The sequence below is a fragment of the Blennius ocellaris genome (genome assembly GCF_963422515.1).
Source record: "Blennius ocellaris genome assembly, chromosome: 10".
NCBI classification, from domain to species: Eukaryota; Metazoa; Chordata; class Actinopteri; order Blenniiformes; family Blenniidae; genus Blennius; species Blennius ocellaris.
Window position 1 is genome coordinate 3251090 of NC_137659.1, and position 23971 is coordinate 3275060.

The following is a 23971-nucleotide window of genomic DNA, read 5'->3' on the forward strand; positions in this document are numbered from 1 at the left end:
GCTGACTTGACTTGTTGTTTTGGTTTAATTGATGTTGGTAAATGTCCTTTTGAGTGTGTATGAGTGTTTGTCCTGATGACGAGCTGCTGACCCGACCTTGTGTAACCTGCTGTAGTCAGCTGGGATGGGTTCCAGACACCCCCCCCCCACTCCCGCCCAGCCCCCACCCCAACCACTTTCTGTATAAAGAAGATGGATGGACGATCTAAAACAAGCAAAAAGAGACACAAACAGGATTAAAAGAAGTGATGTAAACATCTGACCCAAGCATGTTCACGAAGTAATATGTCTGATGTAGTTAAGACACTGGAAAAACTTCATATCCAGGAGTAATAAACACATATTGAAGATCAAATTGACGCAGAATTCACACATTGAGATAAAACAGAAGAGAGCAGAGAGAACAGATGAAAGGATTTGAGGTGATCACATATTTTCTCGAGGTGATAAGATTTACTTGGCTTATATCTTTTCCTTCAACTGGCTTCGGCTCATTCTACTGTAGTGTTGTGCAATGAAACTATAAGATACAGCAAAATGAAATGATAGATTTCTAAGACGTTTGGCCTCTTGTCCAAGTAGTTTCATCACTTCATGCTGTTGCCAAATGAACTGATGAAACCAAACGTCTTGTCGCCAAGTCTTTTATACGCTGTCCTGTCTGAACAGTCCGTGAAGGGTCTGCATGAGAAATCTTTGTGTTTCTTCTTTCTTTTCTTTTGCTTTGGGAACAATGTCTGCTTGCTGCCTGCTTGTTTTTTCTTTTTCTTTTTCTTTCTTCACAGGACCTCTCCCAGGTCCACACGGAGATTGACCCCGGCTCAACTCCTCCTCTCCTCCCCTCGGCTGCTCATTCTGGTAGGACGAACAGAATCGGGCTACTCACTCAACACCGCAGGAATGCAGGCTGAGTGAAGCCTGGTGTGTGTATTTGTGTGTCTGTGTGTGTGTGTGTGTGTGTGTGTGTGCGTGTGTGCGTGTGTGTGTGTGTGGAGGAGGCTGGGATCTCACACTATCTCTGCAAACTGCCGATAACAACAGTGAGAGTTGGTCTGAGCCAGAAACCGTTCCACGTCCTTTTGACACACTCAGTGGGGCTGGTTTTTAGATGATTCATTTAATATAAGAAAAGAAGAAAAGAAAAAAAGGGAAGTGAGACGTCGTGGGGGTTGGAACAGGAAAAGTGAGGGAAATGTCAGGAAGACAGACGGTGGGCGTGGACATAATGACTGCAAAACAGCCTTCCAAAGCAAAATGAGAGTTGTGACAGCATGGAGGTTCAGTGTGTGTGTGTGTGTGTGCGCACGCACACAGTGAACTATAAAACACTGTTTGTATTTGGTGACAACATGTCTGACCTCTTTCTTCTTAAGCTCACTAGACATTACAGAGCGCTTATAAGTAAAGTCAACATCCAGATTATAGAGCATCTTTCTCCCCTTAACTTGATTAAACATCCAGATTAAACAGCAGAACATTAAAATAAAAGTAACACGTAACTGTAGTCAGGAGCTACGTTAGATTCCTCTTGGCACCACATCTTTCCAGGTGTTTGAGCCTCTCCTTTCTCTCAAAACATCTGTTTATTGCTTTCTGACATCACAACGTGCATCTTTTAGACCAGCGTGACGACAGGAAACTGTCCCGTGGCGCCGGAAGGTCCGAACTGCCACCGGAGGGCCTGATTCATCCCACGACCATCAAGAACCTGCAGTCCTGGTTGTCGGCTTCTCACTCTTTCTTCCTTTTGTTTGTTTTTTGTTTGTTTTTTTTATGATACTCACTTACCCCAAGGTAAGAAAGTTTCGGCGCGCACCTCAAGCATGCGCCCCACCCCGGAGCTCCACGCCCTTTGGACGAGCGCCAGAGGAGCTGCAGATAGAAACGTCCACGTCATGAGCGAATGGCTTGTTGCCGGGCGACCAGCCAAGACAAACATTTCGAAGGCATACCTGCCTCATGATCCGGAGATGGGTTTTGACACAACTATACATCTCATATTTACTACTGATTACTGCTTTATACAGGTGGGGGGGTCAGCGGGAAAAATCTGTGGACCAGGAAGTTACCCCCCCCCCCCCGTCATGTGACCCTCCCAGGATTTAGCGTTAAACTAGCGCAAATATAATCTGTCGCGATCAAATAAAACATGATCTGGGCGAGAGGATCATCTCCGACGCTCGGGTGTCAGAGGTGATTTGGAATCTCGTGGTTTTTGTTGTGAGTGTGTCGGGTCATACTTCATGTGAAGTGTGTTTGTCATCCGCCGGGTCACGCCTTCCTCCACCTGCCTCGGCTCTGCGGTTTCACGGAGCGCGGCGATGACACTGAGCTTTTGGGCGTGACGGCCGGGAGTCGTTCCGCTCGGCGCTAGTGACAGATTCACTGTCACAACATCAGCAACTTCACATAAGAAAAAGGACATGATGCAAACTTGATTTTTTTTTTTTGATATAATTTAATTTTTATATTGATGTCTATTTTTTAATCAAAGTGAAATATATTATGCACAGGGATGCAGTGCTGTATGTCATACATTATCATGCTGTACTTTACTACAGTAAAGATTTTCATCATCTCTGCTACACAACACTACACCATGAAATCTATATGCCATGCTGTACTGGACTATTATAATACACTGTGCTATGTGATTTTTTTTATGTTATTCCATTATATTGAATTGTTTTCAGTTATTTTCAGATATACTAAGCTATATTTTACTGAGATATAATATAATACCCTAAAATATACTATACTACACTCAACTGTGCTATACCATACAAAACTACACAATACTACATTGTACTCCACCAAACTATGCTATACCAAACAAAAATATACGAAACTCTAGGCCGAGTAAAGCCTAGCATATAGTATAGTGTGCTATGGTAGTTTATTATAACAGTACATAATACCATAGAGCTTTATACAATAAAAAACTATAATATACAATACCAAGCTACACTATACCTCACTAAACTATTCTATACCATAATACACTATAGCAACCTGTAACACTACACTACACTCAAAACTATACTATAATATACTAAACAATGCTAAACTATACAAAACTATTACATACTTAACTAAACTACACTGTACTTCACCAAACTTTGCTATACTAATCTATAATATATTATGCGATAACCATAATAACCTATGATATACGACACTAAACTATACTATGCTGTTATATACTGACCTGTACGACATATACTAATAACACCCTATACTCCACTATACTAAACTGTACTGTCATTACAACAGCTGCATCGTAAATTCACCAATTCTACTTTTATGGGACAGGTTTAGTTGACGCCCTCAGACAGATAAAACCTCTATACTGTGTTTATTACCGCAGCGGTAACATATACAAGTTATTGTACCGCGGCGTAATATGATGAAAAGTGTTTCCGACAATCTGCACTATGATTAGGGGATTAGTCAAAACATTGCACACGGCCTTAAAGTACAACCTCAATAAGGAAAAGGTGTCAATGAGTAACTTTGTGCAGAGGAGGCTTCTGGAGTGGCCGTCGTGAGTTTACGCTTCTTATTAAGTACTACTAATGCTGATGTGGTCACTATAACAATTTTCACAAGCTCAATGTCCCCGATTCTTCTTGTCATGGACACATAATTACCCGGTTGTCCTCTGCCGGTGCAATCAGACATGCAGAAACCGATACCAGCCCCCCCTCACCCCCCCCTCTCTCTCTCTCTCTCTCCGCCCTGCCGAATAAAAGTTTCATGTCTCCTGGCAACTCCGCCTGTGCTCCACTGCATCTATTTCTTATCTCTTTGTTCCTGTGTAAAACAAACTCACTGCACCCTCACACACACACACACACAGACACACACACACTGAGGCCATTGTGCCGGAGAGTGTATAAGGACGTGGTGACCCCAGAAACTGCGCTGCACTCCTGAAGAATTTCCCGGGCTTCGGTGAAGTTTGACACTCCAGTGAAGAAAACAGTGAGCAGATGCAGAGTGAAACATTTAGAAAGGATTGTAAAAAAAAAAATTAATAAATTGTGTGGGTCATGGTAGGGAAAAGGGTTAGGGCCACATGAAAAACTGGAATAACTGTGTGACGTGGAATTCAGAGAATTCACAGGTGAAAATTCTGACAATTTTACTCAAGTTTCTGACTTTGTTTTAAAAAAAATTTGAGATGAAATACAGACGTCTTTCTTTTTTTTCTAATATTTCATGAAAGCATTGGCAATTCAGTTGTTCTTGAATTTAATTATAAAAAAATAAGATTATAGCCACAATTGTGCCCTTTATCCTCATAATTCTGACATTTCCACTCAGATTTCTGACTTTATATATTTTTTTAGAATTGTAACTTTTTGTGTCAAATTTCTCACAATAGTCACAAATGTGCAATTTTACCCTCATAATTCTGACATATACTCTTAACATTTCAGACTTTTTTCCACATTTTCAACTTTGGTTAAATTCTATTTCTCAGATTAAAATCACGATTTTATAATTTATCCTCATAAGCCTGAGTCCTTGTAGAATTTTAACTTTGTTTTACTCAAATTTTACAGATAAAAGTCCCAAACGTGACATTTTGCCTCATAATTCTGACTTTAGAGTGAATTTGGACATTTCTTTCCCCTTACCTGATTAAAGTGAGAAATTTGACCTTTTACCCCCAAGAAAAGTAAAATAATAATAATAATAATTATATATTGAGGCTGTCTTATTCTTCATCCACTGTAATCATGATTTTCAAAGTAGGCATGGAAATGTTCAATATGCGTTGTTAGATAGATTAGAAAACTGAAAAACAAGCCTGTTTTACGCACCAGACTCATTAAAAAGTGCAAAACAATATGAGTTTGACTCTTAGTTTTGCTCGTGTGGTGTTTGCAGACTAATTTCCCTTTCTTTTCCCTCCCTCTACCTGCTTCTTCCTCCTCTCTCCCCTCTCAGACTCGCAGACAATGCACTTGCGCACTTGCGCACGGTGGACGCGTCCGGCCCGTTCCTCCGCCCGTTATCGGCAGCTCATGAGCAATCAAACGAGCGTTTGGACCCGCCTCCCGCTGTATAACGCCTTCCTGCCCTTCCATAGGGTCAAAGTCTCCACCACACCAACAACAGACGACAGATTCAGTCAGGTTTCTTTCCTCTCCGTTGACGATCCGTCACTCTTTTATTTAGGGAAAGAAAAAAAACAACAAAAATGGCTCCGCCGCTGAAATGCAGCTTCTTCTTCCTCCTGGCGACCCTCCTGCATGTAAGTGAAGCTCCAGTAACTTTAAACAGACGTGAGGATTCTGGGTGGAGGTTCTCCGGCAGGTGTGGCTCTCTGGTTTCGCTGCGATCAGGAGAAAAAGATCCGCTTCTGCTGCGCAAAGACGCCAAAATGCGCTAAAGTGTTTACGCATTGGTTTTTTTTCTTTCTATTGTTCCTGTGACGACGCGCTTCAGCTTTACGCACTTTCTTTTTAACGCTGAGGTCAGGAAGCTGAGTGGATTCACAGGAAGAAAAAAAAATCCAGAATTAAATTAAAGGGTCTGTTTTCATCACGGAAGTAATCTATTACTTATACTCACATTACCGTTACTAACTAATACAAGTTATTGTATCTTTCACTTGTAACGGACTGATCATTTAGTTCTCTTGATGCAAATAAAGGTTTCTGGAAGTAACTAATACTCTATTAGTGTTGGAGATGAATACATGTTACATTTACTTGAGTATTTTGTGAAAACAATACTTTTACTTATTGACAAAAGTGCCAAAAGTAACTATTTACTCTTACATTAATGTAAAAAGTACAAAAACGTTACTTTTACTTGCAATTGAGTAAGTTCAAAGGTATGTAACTGTAGGAGTACTCAGATGGAAATGGAATGGGTTACAAATACTCACATCATGTTGCAGTTGAACTTTTTTTTAATAAAGGTACTTTTACTTGTAATTGTGTGATGGTTTAATGATCTTAGTACAATCAAATGTGCCTGGAAGTAACATTACTCTGAGTACTTAACATAAGTAACTTTTTTGTACTTGTATTGAAATAAGTTACACTTTTAGTTGTCATTAGATTACAATTTAAGTAGAGAAGTAACGGATTACACATGCTCACTTTACTGTGAGTAATTATGTTCTAACCTTTGTTGCAACAGTACTTTTACTTGTAATTGAGTACAGCTAAAGCCAAGTAAAATGTAGTTCTATTTACGATGTAGTTAAATGTTGAATGTTGACTTAAAAGTAAGCAATACTTTCAACAGTTATGATTTGCATTTTGAGCATTTTGTAACTTCAGGAACTCAAACTTTTGGAAAAGGTTACTTTTTTTTCTAATTTACTGTCATCACAATGTACTTTAAAAAATTTCACATATTTTTGATGTATTGACACTGCAGTTGATTGCATGTGAACTCTACCTGGTCATTTTTGTATTTTTAGCTAGTTTACTAAAATGATTTAGTACTTTTTTTAAACAGCAGTACTTTTACTTGTAATTAAGTATAATCTAAGTTGTGCAACAATAGTGATATTCATAGTCAGAAGTAATAGATATTCACATGACTAGAATCTAGTAACTTCAGGATACGCCCACAATTTGGAGAAATGTTCCAGTTCCTTGAACAGAGAAGATTGAGATTAATCGCCACACTTGAGTATTTTCATGTCACCTGGTGGGATTAACATCATACATAACTTTGAGGTTACGGCGTGTAATCCCGACGTCTCCGTGTCTCGCAGGTCGTTTCCGTGGAGTCGGGGGGAAAAGAACTCCAGAGACACAAGCGAGAATGGATCACGATTCCCAGAGAGCTGCTGGAGAACAACGACTACACCGGCCTGCCATTCATCGCAAAAGTGAGCCAGTCTCCGTTGTTGTTCAAACGTAGTGATTTGATTGGAGGAATGGCTGTTTCATAAAGTAAACAGTCTTTATGTAGCTATGAGATGTGTCATCAACACACGTAAGTTTCCACCAAATAATCTGATATATTTGTGCATCTATACCAAATAATTGGATATATTTGTGCATCTCTACCCAATAATCTGATTTATTTGTGCATCTATACCCAATAATCTGATATATTTTTACGTCTGTACCAAATAATCTGATTTAATTGTTCATGTATACTAAATAATCAGATTTGTTCATGCATCTATACTCAATGATGTGATTTATTTGTGCATCTATACCAAATAATCTGATTTATTTGTGCATGTGTAGACACTGTTTTCTGAGCTAAGATGCTAGCACTGATTAGCGCCCACGTTGCTAACCCTAACCCTGCCACAATGTTAAAAGCAGGCATTTCCACATTCAACGAGACAAAACCAAATCACTTCTCGCCTAAGGTGTTCCTCCTCTGTGTTTTCGTCTTCCAGATCCATTCGGATAAGGCGAACTACACCCAGATTCGATATTCCATCACGGGGCCCGGCGTGGATCAGCCGCCGGTCGGCATATTTGCCGTGGACTCCGTCACCGGCTTTGTAAAGATCTACTCCATCCTGGACCGGGAGGAGATCGCCAACTATCACGTGAGAGCTTTCAAGTACCAACGTTATAAGAAAAAGGGAGGTTTCACGGCAAAGAATTGGTCTAATTGTTTCTTCTTCTTCTTCTTCTTTTTTTTTTTAGTTAAGAGGCATCGCCAAGTTCGTGGACGGGACCCGGGCGGAGAAAGACATCGACCTGAACATCATTGTGGGCGACGTGAACGACTGTCCGCCGGTGATTAAGATGGCTCAAGTGGGATCTGTCAATGAATCGAGTGCCGTCGGTAAATAAATCATTCTATCGTCAAGCTTTTTAACGACGACTCCGGAGGAGGCAAAGCCTCAGACCCCCATTGTTGATATCCAGTGGCCATTTTGGGAACCTCTGGTGTTCAGGGTGATGCAGCAGGATTAATTATACTTTTAGAAAAAAATAACCTAAGCCATGTTGAAATATGTGTGATTATTATGTATTTATTTTTCACTTTCTGGTTGATTTTATGAATCACAGAAATGATTGTTTTTGGCAATTATTGACTTTTTTTGTCTTGACCCTATGTTTTTGCAGGTTAATTTTCCATTTTAACTACCTTTAAACTATATATTTCACTTAATTCAAAGCTGTTTAACTAAAATTTTGGGTGTCTTCTTTTGTGAACTTGATCTCATTATTGTATGATTCTACAATAATTTATTCATTTTGACATACTGGATCAACACACTGGACCTAAAATTACAACAACAAAAAAAGACAAAAAGTGGTAAAATGTTACATATATGATATTGAGAATCACAAACTTGTAGTGAAACATTTTCACAATTTAGGAAACATAGTTGATTTCACAAACCAATCCTCCAATTTCCAAGTACTTTAATAAGTGTGTGATAAAATGTCGTGTTTCACATCATTTAACTAAATTTTATAAAGTTTTTCGATTCCAGTCAACACATTAAGTTGTAAATGAACCAAAGTTGACCCAAACCGGCAAATTTTTGCATGTTTCTTTAAAAAAAAAAAAAAAAAAACAGACAATCATGAATATTTCATGCTTTGTTTGGACATCCAGGTACTATTGTCATGAGAGTGGTAGCTACCGATGCCGACCAGGCCGGCACGCTGCACTCACAGATCCACTACACCATCGTGGAGACGAGCAACGCCGGCAGGATGTTCTCCATCAACTCTCGAACCGGAGACGTCATGGTGCAACGCAACACTTTAGACCGGGAGGTGAGTCACGGCCGGTCGGCCGTTATCACACTCACCTAACTGAAAGCACAACTTTGGTTTTAATGGATGAGTCAGTGCTTATTTTTCTTGCTTATCATGTTGTAGACAAAGGACACCTACTCGCTGATGATTAAAGCTTCCGACCTGAACGGATTGTCAGGCGGTAACACGGGAACCGGACAGATCCAGATCAAACTTCTGGACATAAACGACAACGTTCCAACTCTGGAGAAAGAGACGGTAGGTGTGACCGACAAAGACGAACAAATCCGGATCCGGATCACCTCCAAAATGGAATGGTATCTTCCATGTCCTAATATCTATCTGTGGTGAAAATTCCAAAAAAATCCGTGAAGTAGTTTTGCCGTAATCTTACTAACAGACGTACAACCATAAATATATACCAATGATTCTATTACATCCTTGGCTGACTTAATACATGTAAAATAAAAGGAAGTAAAGAATACAGTCTTTCATTATACGTCTCTTTGACACATGTCAACTGATTCACAAGCAGTAAAATGGACAAGACCATTGTCAAGCAGATTTCGGGGGGGGGCGGGGTTTGTATTTGGACATGAAACAAATGAGAGGGAGGACATAATGTTGACAAATCCGTAATTTCTTCAGCAAATGCTAATGCTAAGGTGTGTTTCCTGTTCAGTATGAGGGCAGCGTGGAGGAGAACACCATCAACGTGGAAGTCTTGCGGATCAAAGCCGTTGACATGGACATGATGTACACGGCCAACTGGGAGGCGGTTTTCGAAATCGTCTCCGGAAACGAAGCCGGTTATTTCACAGTAACCACGGACTCGAAGACCAACGAGGGGATTATCATGATTAACAAGGTTAAAAAAAAAACGTGTTGATTCGATGCACTCAAAGTTAAGATAGTAGTGAGATCCATGTCCGTTTTCTAAACGATTGCACTGGAACCTCCAGGCTCTGGACTACGAGGAGCTGAAGGTGGTCAATCTGGACGTGGCCGTTTCCAACAAGGCGGCGTACAACTTCGGCAGCAGCTCCTCCACGGTGGTGTCGGGAAAATCCTACCCCATCAAAATCAACGTGGTCAACCAGAAGGAGGGCCCGCGTTTCCAGCCGACCGTCAAAGTGGTGACCGTCTCGGAGGACCAGACGTCCGTCACCAGCCACTCGGTCATCGCCAACTACGCCGCCATCGACAGCGACACACTGCAGACGGCCACCAACGTGAGGTGCGGCGTCAACAGGATCACTTTTCCTGACTTAACTGTACCAAAAAAAAAAAAGTTCTTACTGATGAATTATTCCAGATTTATAAAGAGGTGGACTTGTTCAGGAGATTTTTCTGTGAGTTTGGGCTGCACACACACAGTTTGAGTTAATTTGGATTAAAGAAGTGCAAAAAACCCCCAAAAACTAAAATAATAATATGATAAAAATATAAAAGGTTATATCATAGAGAAATTGTTCAGTTGTGATGTACATAATCTATCTGGCCCTTAATGTGTTTTAAGGGCCAGGTGCTTCAAACTGCAAATGTTTACAAGGAAATCTTTGTACAGGAGCACTGTTTGGTCAAAATGTGTTATAAAATCAATACGTTCTGAACCTAATAAATTGTTTTTTAAGCTATCAACCACCCCCCAATAAATGTAATCATAATAATAATAATAATACATTTTATTTGTCTTGCACTTTTTAAAAACACGCAAAAGACACTTTATATCATGATATTATAAAATAAACATAAAATATTTCCAATCCACTGAGAAAAAAAAGAAAATAAACTAAAGAAAATAGAAAAAACGTTGGAAAAAACCCACAATATATAAAAAAAAATGACAAGATGAAACCGAATGAATAAAACTTTTTTTTTATATCTATAATATAATTTGACATAATATAATCTTTAAAAAAATTTAAAGAAAGTTTATTGTGTAACAGTCATTGGCAGTATTTACACCAAGATAATAGATAAAAGAATAGTATATTTTTGCTTCTCTGAAAATCATACCTTTTCTTCATTTATAGGTACGTAAAGATCCAGGACGACTACAACCTGCTGATTATTGATGAGAGGACGGCAGACATCCGGCTGACCAAAGTGCCGGACCGAGAGTCCAAATTCATAGTCAACGGAACGTATTACGCCAAAATCATCTGCGTCTCCAACGGTGAGCCTCGTTAAAACACACGTCGCCGGTGAAAAACCCTCAGCGGTAACCGCACAGACGAATTCACCCCCGGTGTGCTGACGGCTTTCAGAGACTCCCTACAAAACTGCAACGGGCACCATCGCCATCCAGGTGGAGGACGAGAACGACAACTGCCCCACGTTGATCACCACCAGACCCACCATGTGCCTGGAGGACAACGTGATCTACGCCACGGCCGTGGACGAGGACCTGTTCCCCAACTCGTCTCCGTTCGAGTTCTCCGTGATCGAGGGCAGCAGCTCGGGGAAGTGGACGGTGGAGCATTTGAACGGTACGTCGACTTACAAACGTTAATCCAGGGGTGTCAAGCAGAAGGTCTGTGATTCTTTCCATGAATCACGTTAACTTCTCGAACGCAACCTCTTTCTCTCGTCTTTAGAAACCACCGCCATCCTCCGAGACCAAGCCAACTTGTGGCCGGGCGTCTACAGAGTGATGCTGGAGATAAAGGACCAGCAGGGAAAGGTGTGCGCGGAGGACCAGGTCATGGACGTGACCGTATGCACCTGCAAGGAGGCCACGAAAGGCTGCGTCTCGCGCAGCACGTCCACAGTCGGCCTCGGAGCCGCGGGCATCCTCCTCCTGCTGCTGGGACTCCTGCTGCTTCTGCGTGAGAACACACTTTTTTTTTTTTTTTTTTTTCATTTTACTTGCTCGGTTAATTTGATAGCCATCATTGGCGTCTCCTGAGCGTGGTTACCTAATCCAGCGTGTCGTGGCGTGCTCGGAGAGTGGGCCACAGCGTGCAGTATCATGCAGTTATTAGCATATTGTGTCTCTTGAAGTAACTCTGATTGATGAGGGCTTCGTTTGACATGATCACAAGGTTTGATGTGGCATTAAAACATTTTTTTTTTTGTTCAGTGATCCCCTGTCTGATGCTGTTCTGCCTGTGTGGGGGAACCGCGGCAATCGGAGACTTCAAGCAAATACCGTTTGAGACGAAGCAGCAGCTGATCTCGTATCACACCGAGGGACAAGGAGAGGACAAGGTGCTCTCATTGGTGTCCAATGCAACATTAACATTCGCCACAAACTCTGCAAATCTGACCGGATCTCACTTTTTGGACTTTCTCCCCCCCCCCCCCCACATGCAGGACGTTCCCCTCCTCCAGATCCCGGTGGAGGTGGACGGCGGCACGCTGAATGCCACCAACATCAATAACTTTGGGACCAAAGGCTACGAGTTAGGAGGAGCCGGCGGAGGAGCCGGCGGAGGAGCCGTCGGAGGAGGGGGGTTTGGCATGGTGAACACATCCACCCTGATGACTGAGAACATGAACATGTACAGCCAGTACAGACACGCTGGCGGGCTGGATGAGATGGGCATGATGGGAGGACAAGAGTTTGGCTACTCGCAGTACAGCGGCGGTACTTTTGATGGGATGGCTCTGTCTGAACAGTTCCTGGGGGAGTACTACCATAGCGTGAGTGTCTTTCTCAAGACTTCTCCATAAGACATGCCAAATTGTAGATGTCCCTCTTAACGAAGTAAATGTAACGAACGACTAAAAGTCTGTATTGTCTTTGCAGAAATCGGGCCACGCCTCACAGCAGCCTCAGCAGAAGGACAGCTTTCTGGTCTACGACTACGAGGGTCGCGAGTCGCTGGCGGGCTCCGTCGGCTGCTGCAGCCTTCTCGAAAACGAGAATGACCTCTCCTTCCTCGATGACCTGGGGCCAAAATTCAAGACCCTGGCGGAGATTTGTCAGGGAACCGTAGTGACCGAGATGGTGGACGCGACGGTTTCGGTCGCTCCGAACAGGCCGGTGTCTCCCGTCAGGCCTTCCACCTCCACTCACGTCCACACCCACACGGAAACCGCGAGGGACCGGGACCGCCTCGGGATCAACACCCTCAACACCTCCAACGTAACGTCCGGATCCTCCACCTTCATCCAAGAGGGGAGATTCACCGAGCGAGCTCAGGGCTTAACCGCCGTTCCCAATGTGCAGATTCAGGATAAGATCGTCATTCCCAATCAGACGGTGCTCATCCAGCAGCCCACCATGTACTACACCGCTGCGCCCATGTACGTTGTCGACTCCAAGCCCCAAGTCATGCTGGTGGCCGGCACCGCCCAGCAGGCCGTGGGCCAAGCCGGCCTGACTCAGGGGCTGGTGCAAGTCGGCGGCCTCCAAGGCTCGCAAGGCATGGTGCTGGTCGATAGGCAGGTAGGAGTGGGTGGGGCCACAGTGCAGAGTGTCACAGGCCTCTCCGCTGGAACCATCTCCCGGCCCAGGCAGGTGCTGGTGGTGGAGAACGGCTCATCGGGCCTGGAGCACGTCGCTGCCGCCACCACCACCACCACCCGAGGTTTTGCTCAGATGGGGCGGGACTCTGAGGAGCACAACCTGGAAGTCAGAGGTCAGGGCTTCCAGATGCACACGCCGGGCTTTTCGATGGGCTCGCGCGGGTCCGCGGGGTCGACGGAGGATTTCAGCCTGACGGCCGCGCCCAAGACGCAGGGGAGCCAGAGAGTGGTGGTGCAGCACAAGAAGGTGTCGGTGACCGAGAGGAACGTGGAGTCCAGTTCCAGAGCCTAGGAGGGCCGAGCTTCCGACCACCGAAGTGAACGACACTAAATAAAAATCCACCTATTCAAGCAGGTCGAATTTAAAAGTGTGTTTAAAAAACCAGCAGAGTGCAATACTGCGTGTCAGAATCTGAATTTCATTCAGTACATACAGCAAAGTATTACAGTTAAACAAACCATCCCGCGGCATTGAAGATGTGTTATGTGAACTAAAGGTATTTTCAGCTCCTCCTGCTCCCAAAAATGACCAGTCGGGTGTCAGATTTCAGATTCCATGCAGCTTGAATCAATAGGACAGATCCAAACAAGCCTTCAGTGCACTGAGGAAACCAAAAAATAAAAGAAAACTTCATGTCTCAATGCAAGAGTACCATGAAGAAGCATAGAACACATTAAAAACGGTTAAATGTTTAAAGCAGGTAGAACGCAAAGAGAATAAAGACATTTCAGCACTCCAGTGGGAATGTGAGGGAATCAGTCCTATTTGATTTAAAAGACTGGTAGGAACATGTCTTCAGACGAGCACGCAGGTAATGGAAATATGTACTTTGTGCCACCGGTATCAACGTTTAACTGGGAGGAGGATGTGATGGTGTGAAATCTTGACTTATCTGGATTAGAATTAGCACAAAAAAACTGCTGTGAACGCTACAGTATGCCAAACGGAAGCAGACTTTTTTTTTTTTTTTTGAATTTTAAGCTTTAGCCACACGATAAGTTGTTTTTGCTGACTCTTAGACTGCTGTACTTGATAATCAGGAAGTTCTTGGAGGAACTGACGACTAGAGAGAGAGTAGATTTGTTTTGCTTTATTTGTTTTCATATTGCTGAATCCCCCCCCCCCCCCCCCCCCCCCCACACACACACACACACACACAAATACACCCACACCCCCCTTGCAAACCAAAGAAAAAAACTGAACCGATCACAAATGCGAGATGTCTGTGAACCAAAGCGACTCATCAAATGCACATTGAGTTCCTGCACTGTTCTTTAATGTTTTTTGGTTTTTTTTGTCTTTATACTGTATGTATATTTCTGGATTTCTCATTTATATAGAAAAATCATGACAGCCCTTTTTTTTAAGTGTGTAAAAAATGTAAAATGATTAGGGTATGCGCTAAATAATAAGAGGGTGAGCTTATAAAGCACTGAGATTGTTTTTTTTAATTATGCTGTGTGTAGCACACCACTGCTAAAGCTACATGCTAATTAGTACGTATTAATAATTTTTTAGTTTTTGTACTTTCTATCATAATAAAATCAAACGCAACAAAAATATTTGCTGTGTGCTTCGTTATTTTACACATGATTTAAAAGCTTATATCAATTATGGAATTTACACAACTGTGTAAAAAGTGTTTGAATTTCATGATGTTTAAGCTCCTCTATTTGTAGAAACAGTAATATATTCCTTCCTGTAAGATGTTATGAATTCTTACACACTAATTCAATGTGATTAGTTGTTTGAGACAGTTTCCCAAATGTGTCTATTGTCACTCGTTTTATGGGCATTGTGATTGAACTGTGTTGCAATTTTTCAAAGTTATATGAGATTTTCTTCTCTCACTTGAAAAAAAAAATATGAAAGAATAAACAACCGTTTATTAACATTACAAACCATTTGATCTTGTATTTGTGTTTCACAGGAGTGGAAAAAATAAAATACTCACACTGTCACTACAATCTTGAGGTACTTTCGTGGATATTTTTTTCCCCAAGTATGTTAATTTTTAACACTCCATGTAATATACTTGTAACGTCACAAGTAACTACTGATTACATCCATCATGTCAATAAATATTTATTAATAGAAGAATTCCTGCTTCGTATCTACATTACTTTTCCATATATATAACATTCATACCATTTGATTAATATATTGGTGCTTTGAGTACTTTTACAAGTTATGGAGTACAATTTACAGTTAGTTTTATAAACTGACTCCCATGTGAAAACTATTAAACACACTAACAAGTTTCCCTTGTTCAGGATGAACAAACGTATTTTTCACACAGACGGCTCCATTCTCTAGGTTTTCAGTGGCTGTAAAATGTCTACAGGTTTTCTTTTTACGCGGACCTGTGTTGAAAGGACACAACTGGTTTCATTGTCGCTGACCGGAAAAAAGAAAAGGTCCATTCAAGCATTGGCCAAACAAGGAGTGGAGAAAGTGGCGGATCAGGTTCCTGTCACTGATAACAGGAAAATGCCCTCAAAAATGCATTCAGGGTTAAGAGTGGGATTTCAGGCTCGTAAATGCTGAAAAGGCCAGAGGTCAAAGGAGCTCTCGGAGGCGTTTTGACGACTGATTAACTCATCAGCAGCCGAGTTTCTACCTGGAGGGGGCGGAGCTTCAACAACACACAATGAAAACGACTCGGAATTGTAAAGTGTCTAAAGTTAAGCCTGATCAAATCATCAGTTGATCTCAGCATTACAGGTTAAACAACAATATGGCCACCGACTGTTACGGTATCACAATATTCCACTTCGGCTGCCCGGGGTCACTGAAGGTGCAACTTTTTGAAAATGCTTTCGAAACTCTTTTCTGCAACTTTTCTAAATGCTGCTACTACGCTCTATCACTATTTTAAATGTATTTTTATTTGCTTCATTTTAAATCCTTTCCTATTTTATCATCACTTGTATTTAAATGCATAAAATAAAATAAAAAGTCCTCACGAGAATAGATACACCAGATTCCTGAACAATTGACTAACATGAAGTAATGAAGTATAAATACTTTGTTCCTTGCTACTTTTTCATACTACAAAAGTGTCACAGTGTTGAATGCATCATGCAGCTGCAGACCGTAATATCTGATTCATTAGAAAGAATGAGGGAGGACGCTTCCAACGAACCCGGGAGCGGTTGTTTCCTCAGCGGGGTGGCTTCGTTGTAATTGTTGTGAAGAACTATTTTTTAAGAATAGGTGTGTACTTCAAAACATGTTGTGTAAACTGAAAAGTCAAGATATTTTATTGTAAATGACATCAGCAAATCTTCTTGGGGGGAATGCGTATTTCAAATCAGAATTGGGCTTCTTTAGAAATTCACAAACCAATATGAAGTGATTCACATGTTTAGTGTTGTTGGTCTAGCTCAAACCTGAATCAGAATGGGACTCAAGAGAAATGTATTAATCTCTGTAGGAAATTAATGTTGTGAATTCTCCAGTTTCCACCTAAAAACCATTTAGGAAAAAACAAGTCTATCAACTTGTTCCTCGACTATGAAAACAACTGGGAACACCTAAGTACGCCTAAGATAAAGTACTTCCTGGGAAATTTACTTCAAAAGTAAGTATGTACAATGAGTTTTACAAAATATAAAGTTTATTTATACGATACTCTGACAATTTAGTTCTCAAAACTGTGATAGACGTCATTGTTATTGTTCACGTCTGAGCCGCTGCATCCACACAAACACAGCATTACAGTAATTATGGGTGGTGTGTGTGTGTGTGTGTGTGTGTGTGTGTGTGTGTGTGTGTGTGTGTGTGTGTGTGTGTGTGTGTGTGTGTGTGTGTGTGTGTGTGGTAGCTCAGTTCCTTTCATAATTGCTGTCGGTAATCAAAGAACTTAATGCAGAAGTTTTGCTTCTTGCTTGACCCAAATATTTTTTTTTCCCTTCAGGTATCTATACTTCTACTCAGGTATTCGCTGCTCCGGCATGCATGTACTAGATATAATACTATGAGTGAAACCCCTATAGAAAGTATGAGGACAGTGACTCATTACTGCCACCTAATGCACTAAAGAGGCATTACTGGATTTGAACATGGTGTCCCTTTAACAGTAACGTCCTGTTCTGTGCTGTTACGTTTGTCTGTCATAATGACTGTGGTTATCTTGTAATGCATCGCTCGTCTCCTCACACGTGAACCGAGACGTCCCCCAGATAACATTGTGCCGCAACCTTTCCCAGTGCGAGACATCTGTCAGACACCAGTTGAAAAAAAAATCCCTCCGAGCTCTTCTAATTACGACTCTTTCGTCTGTTTCTGACATCCAGGAGAAAAGTAGGTCAAACAGACGACCTGGAATCTCTCGAACTTCAGCTTGGAGCTCGACCGTCGGCTTGTAATAGAACCGACCTGGAACTCACAGCTCATAACTTCACAGAAGAACGCTCGCGTTTTCACCGTTGTGCCTCCGGCTTTAATTCTTCATATCTCCCTTTTTTTTTTTTTTTTTTTTTTTGAAACTTCATAAATCTGACTCTCATGTCAACGCACATGTTTTTCATCAGCCGTCAGATGGAACATTTTTTTGCTCTCAGAGCCGTGACTTGGGCGCGGCCCTAAGAGAGAAGCCAAGTTCCTTGCTCCGTCTGTCTCGAATGTGCTGACGGGAGGCCCGACCCGGCCGTCACTCTCAGGTTTCATCATGTCGCTGTCACGGCACGCATTTCTTCACAGATCGTCATCGCCGAGAAATTCTTGGGTTCCTCCGCACAGATGTGTTTATTTCACCGTCACCGGGCTCCTCACTGGCCGCTTGGATGTGTTAGCTTCATAACTACCTGTGATGTAATGCCATCGATGTCACGGTGGCTGTCGACCTCAAACCGAGCGGGAATGTCTTACGGCTTCTTCTGATTGCCGCTCTAGATATGTCACGGAAGACTTTCATATGTGGCAGGTTGTCATGGAACCGTGAGGGAATGACTTCGCTATCAATCACCTCACGCTGTGGGTGAAGGAAGGTCGACGGTCCGCCATGTTTGTGGACTGTGGAAGGACGCCAGAGTACCTGAAGTAAACCGAAAAAGGGAGAACATGCAGTCACAGAAGTAAACGCCCTTCTACTTTTTAAAGATTTCTTCACAACAATTGCAATAAAGAAGTCTTTTCTAAGGAAACAACCGCTCCCATGTTGGTTGGAAATGTCCTCCGTCATTCTCATTCATGAATCAGATATTACGGTCTGCAGCTGAATGTCGCGTCAAATACTGTGTCACTTTTGAGGTGTGAAAAACTTGCAAGATATACAACTTCCTCATCTATATTGATCTACAATAAAAATCAGCGTCAAATCAAAGTCTACAATCAAGCAAAATTGCTTTTGACATTTCAAGTCACTTGCATTTTTGTTTCAGAAAGGTTTTGTGTCTACATGGAAACATTTTGCACAGAAAGCAGAAACAGAAAAAAACATGATGTGGTGTGTGATGAGGGCCACGAGTTGGCGCTGCTCGTTGTCATTGTGATGAAACCACAAACACATGAGCGCAGAGAACAGCACGCTGTAAACAACAATGTCAAGTGCACAGACAATCGTATGGACAGGCGATGATGTTGGATTGCTAATTACAGGTAATTCAACTCTAAAACACCAGAAAACATCTAAAAAAGTTCCAGAGTCATGACCTACTTCAGCTGTACACATGCGTAGTAGCAGCATTTGAGAAAAGTTGTGGATTAGTGGATCATTGTCATGATAATGTGAATGAGAATGTGTAAACAGAGCCTTATTCTAAACTTATCTATCAATACTTACTCATCCATAATCTTGAATGACACATTTTCCTTCATTTAGAGTCACTAATTATTCCCATTATTCCCTGGTGACCACGAGATTGTGATGAACTGTCGTCGTTTCACACCCTGAAATCGTGAAGGAAAAAAAAAAAAAAAGAAAAACTCAAGACATTTGAATTGTATGTTTTATTGGAGACTTGAGACGATGAATGCGACGTGGATGTTACAAAACTGTATCAAGGACAAGAGCGGACGTCATGACTGAGACTGGCAAAGCAAAGGCTACAACACTCGCATATCTTCGTGTTTCTAACGCCGCTCGTGGTCTTTGTCGGAACAAGCCGTATTTATATGCAGCATAAGTTTGGTTAAACGCCTATGGTTCTTTATTTAGTTGCATCTCTAGCTCACAGCCGATGATTCCGTTGCACGTGTCCAACGGCAGTTCTTCTGGCTCCGTGTCGGCGTTTTCCGCCATCAGTGGCGAACGCCGTGGCGAATGTCTTCCTCGTCCTCCATTTCGTCTTCCTCGTACTCGCCCATCTCGTCGGCGGTGGCGTCCTGGTACTGCTGGTACTCGGACACCAGGTCGTTCATGTTGCTCTCGGCCTCGGTGAACTCCATCTCGTCCATCCCCTCCCCGGTGTACCAGTGGAGGAAGGCCTTGCGTCGGAACATGGCGGTGAACTGCTCGGAGATCCTCCTGAACAGCTCCTGGATGGCCGTGCTGTTGCCGATGAAGGTGGCGGACATCTTGAGGCCGCGGGGCGGGATGTCGCAGACGGCGGTCTTCACGTTGTTGGGGATCCACTCCACGAAATAGCTGCTGTTCTTGTTCTGCACGCTCAGCATCTGCTCGTCCACCTCCTTCATCGACATGCGCCCACGGAAGATGGCCGCCACGGTGAGGTAGCGGCCGTGTCGGGGGTCGCACGCCGCCATCATGTTCTTGGCATCGAACATTTGCTGCGTGAGCTCGGGCACGGAGAGAGCGCGGTACTGCTGGCTCCCCCTGCTGGTGAGAGGCGCGAAGCCCGGCATGAAGAAGTGCAGGCGGGGGAAGGGCACCATGTTGACGGCGAGCTTACGGAGGTCGGCGTTGAGCTGCCCGGGGAAACGGAGGCAGGTGGTGACGCCGCTCATGGTGGCCGACACCAGGTGGTTGAGGTCTCCGTAGGTGGGCGTGGTCAGCTTGAGGGTGCGGAAGCAGATGTCGTACAGCGCCTCATTGTCAATGCTGAAGGTCTCGTCCGTGTTCTCCACCAGCTGGTGGACGGACAGGGTGGCGTTGTAGGGCTCCACCACTGTGTCGGACACCTTCGGGGAGGGCATGACGCTGAAGGTGTTCATGATGCGGTCGGGGTACTCCTCGCGGATTTTGCTGATGAGGAGCGTGCCCATGCCGGAACCGGTGCCTCCGCCCAGCGAGTGGGTGAGCTGGAAGCCCTGCAGGCAGTCGCAGTTCTCGGCCTCCTTCCTCACCACGTCCAGCACCGAGTCCACCAGCTCAGCTCCTTCAGTGTAGTGACCCTTGGCCCAGTTGTTCCCGGCGCCACTTTGACCTGCCAGATGCAACATTGAAAATAGATATCATGTTGAACAAAGTTTCTAACACACAATAGATCAAACATAGATCAAAAACTTGCCAAAACCTTAAACCGAGATAAATGTTAGACTAAAAATAGGTCAAAAACCTGTCAAAAACTAGTCCAAACACAGATAAACCCCCAGCCCCACCCCCACCCACCCAGAAACTAAACTAAATATAGTTTAAAAAATTTTTTTTAATTCAGACAAAGAAAAAAAAAAAACAACCTGAAACTAAACTAAACATTTATCAAAAATCAGGGAAAATAAATCCTGTAAGAAATGTATCCAAATCCAGAACAACCAGTATCAATGCACTCCGACTCTGAAGCATTTGGCCTCTAACCAAGTACATCTCTACATTTAATTTGGTTTAAGAAACAAAAGTAAATCATTTGTGATGAATAAGCTATTTGTTAAACCTATTGCCATCCCCTGGTCTCCTCCTTTTTTTTTTCCAGCACTGCAGCAATTACTCCCAGTGGATTGTCATTTTTTTCTGCTGAGTCATTACATGAGCTGCCCGAGCCTGACATGTCGCTGCCCCTCGAGCTGTACATGGCACCACCGGGGGGGGGGGGGGGGGGGGGGGGGGTGGGATTCTGCAGAAGCCTGAGCTGTCAGGTGAAAAACGATGACACGTTCACACAACGCCACAGTAGCTGACGCGGCGTCGACTCACCAAAGACAAAGTTGTCCGGCCTGAAGAGTTGGCCGAACGGGCCGGAGCGCACCGAGTCCATGGTCCCCGGCTCCAGGTCCACCAGGACGGCACGAGGGACAAATTTGCTGCCTTAGGACGGGAGGGCGGGCAGGCAGGGATAGAGAGAGGCAGTAGATGGGAAAAGGGGAGTATAATACTCACTATTATCTCACTACCCATGATGTCATTTATCTGACATCATGGCTCATATCCCGACATGAGTATGCACTCATACTTACTGTTTTTGTGCATACAGTATCAATTTCCTGCTATATTTGTTTCTCATAACTACAGTGAACTCCACCCTTCATCAAGCCAAAGTGCTGCAGCGTGCTGTGCTGCAAGAGGGTGCTGAGCTCAGCAGAATCCAACCAAAACGCATTCCCTCTGTACATGCATTGTCTCTTTCATTTCATTTAGAGTCAGAAAGCGACTCGCTTCTGTATAAGCATAAATATGCCAGTTTCTTTTTTTTTTTCATTTGAACTGGATGAGTTAAGAGTTAAATCCACATGCAGTCGTGACCCATTAAGGGACTGATGCCAACATGCAACATGGAAACAAAGGATCAATGACGCCTGCTGCTCGGGGGCTATGACGGTGTTGTGAGAGCAACGGCAGCCGTCCTTTGTCGGGTTCGCATGCTCGCCGGAACAGCTGACGAATGTTTGCTAAGAAAACATGGATTAAATGTTACATCCTCAAAGAATCAGTCTAAACTCTGGCTTTCATAGTCGACTTAAGCTTCATTCGTCGTGTCAAAGTGGATGATGCGAGTGGAACGACCTTCAAGATGTCACAAAACATTAAACTCAGCGGGGCACAGAGCTCATGTCGGATATACAGAGAATGTAGATACCTGTGCTCCCTACAGGGAGGGAGAGGGAGAGAGAAGAAGGGAGAGAGAGGGAGACAGAGAGAGAGACAGAGAGAGAGAGACAGAGAGAGATTTTTTTTAGCAGATTACCCCGCCTCTACACAGAGTGGGACCTACTTTCCCCCACCCTGCAGCTAAACCAGGACTGTGTGGCAGTACGGCCATGCAAGCAAAGGAAACTTCATATGGGATTCGTATGCAAACATGTCATTTACTAATATAAAAGTCGATTTTCCTCTTAAATGTTCTACTTTACCTGACGCCTCATTGTAGTAGACGTTTATCCTCTCCAGCTGCAGGTCACTGTCACCTTGGTAGCTGCCGGTGGGGTCGATGCCATGCTCATCACTGATCACCTCCCAGAACTAAAACGAGGACAAACGAGTGACTTTCACGTCACCGGGGATTCGGAATTTTTAAGAAAAAAACTCAAACGAAACATTTTGAGGTGCGTGCAGGTCACACGGTGGCAGCGCATGCAGCTGTCCGGAGCCACCCGACTGAACCGCACCCTGCACCTCTGGCAAGCTTTCAGAATCAGCAGCACTTTTCTTTTCTTTAAAAAAAAATCTAAAACACCTTTATTCACAAAACAGGTTTAATTCACTCTATTCTGGGGTTGATGTGACACACGTAGCAAGTGACGAGTTTCATCCCCCCTGCAGACACGAGATGACCTTCATACCTTCGCTCCGATCTGATTCCCGCACTGTCCGGCCTGGAGGTGAACGATTTCCCTCATGGTGATGCTGCGGATGCGGGCAGGAGAGCGTCCTTTGTCAGCTTCCACTCTTCGGGGGTCTCTGGTACTCAGAACCTCCGGAGCAGCGAGAGGAAGGTAGGGAGGGAGAGAGGAGGAGGAGGAGGAGGAGGAGGAGGGGCAGCAACGCGGAGAGATGGAACTCGTGACGTCGCATGCATCCTCAGCATCTCTGTCAGCCAATCAGAGAGCAGCAGTTTGATGCAGTGGAGCAGGGGATGGTGCCGCATCATCCTCCTCTTCGTCCTCCTCCTCCTCCTCCTCCTCCTCCTCCTCCTCCCCCCCCCTGTTGGCATCAGTCTGTCCCATGCAGGGGAACAAATAAAAACCTTTTATTCCTGCTGGATAGGGGTGCTATTTGTTTTTATGTTCATCTTTTAAATAAATAATTGTTCGGAAATGCCAGGAAATGTCACATGTTGTCAGTATGAGATATGCAGAGTGCTGATTCAGTGTGCAGGAGTGACATGACGGGACAGTCGATGGGCCATTTGGACATTTTAAGCAGTGCGATTATTCGTCTACGGCTCATATTGATTGGAGTTTATTTCAGCTGATTCAATGTTAAAAAAAAACAGAAAACGAACAACAGAGCAGGATACACCCAAGATGGGAGCAAAGAAATCGCACACTCATTGTCTTTCAAACTGCATATATAAGACTATAGCAGCTTTGTTTGATCCACAATCAAATTAAAATAATAAAAAATGGTTACCCATCTCATAAGTGAGCTTTGTGATCAATATTTTTCAAGTTAAACTTAATATTTTCTGTGATTAAGGTGCTTTACTCTCTCTCGTGCTGTTTAAAACATGCAGCATGTCTCTAAAACATCTTCCTGCTGTTCTGAATTTCCATTTTAAAAGATGCAGAAATACATTTTGATAAAATCAAATTTGTATTTTTAGGCCGGCAATAAACAGCAGGACAGTAAGTAAGTTAAAAAAAAAAAAAAAAAAAAAACATACAATAACAAACCCTTCACCTTCCAAAATGAGTTTTGGAAACTTAAGTATGAACTGGCAGTGATACAAACTATAAGAAAATTATTTTTGCAAATTTCTTTCAAAAAGTTTTCAGTTCACGC

General features: G+C 43.3%; 2 protein-coding genes across 4 annotated transcripts; one reads left to right on the forward strand and one right to left on the reverse strand.

Annotated features, from left to right (window-relative positions):
* Nucleotides 1-5126: 5126 nt before the first annotated feature.
* Nucleotides 5127-15055, forward strand: LOC308135837 (desmoglein-2-like protein). Its single transcript, XM_080503964.1, has 14 exons — nt 5127-5263; nt 6746-6862; nt 7388-7543; nt 7644-7785; nt 8569-8732; nt 8838-8972; nt 9397-9582; nt 9677-9951; nt 10751-10893; nt 10985-11206; nt 11315-11545; nt 11800-11927; nt 12033-12362; nt 12469-15055. The coding sequence occupies exons 1-14, from the start codon at nt 5210-5212 to the stop codon at nt 13480-13482; spliced, it is 3297 nt and encodes a 1098-aa protein (XP_080360090.1). The 5' UTR covers nt 5127-5209; the 3' UTR covers nt 13483-15055.
* Nucleotides 15056-19346: 4291 nt separating this feature from the next.
* On the reverse strand, nt 19347-22866 carry LOC308135314 (tubulin beta-2A chain-like; the record flags this gene model as incomplete). 3 transcript variants are annotated; one of them, XM_080503224.1, is made up of 5 exons in its annotated part: nt 19347-19821; nt 20428-20519; nt 21227-21337; nt 22381-22489; nt 22810-22866. In XM_080503224.1, the coding sequence occupies 5 exons, from the start codon at nt 22864-22866 to the stop codon at nt 19435-19437; spliced, it is 756 nt and encodes a 251-aa protein (XP_080359350.1). In that variant the 3' UTR covers nt 19347-19434. The 3 variants fall into 3 exon arrangements, with proteins under 3 accessions (XP_080359350.1, XP_080359348.1, XP_080359349.1); XM_080503222.1 differs by lacking the exon at nt 21227-21337 and having other exon boundaries at nt 19347-20519; XM_080503223.1 differs by lacking the exons at nt 22381-22489; nt 22810-22866 and having other exon boundaries at nt 19347-20519; nt 21227-21333.
* Between the last annotated feature and the right edge of the window lie 1105 nt (nt 22867-23971).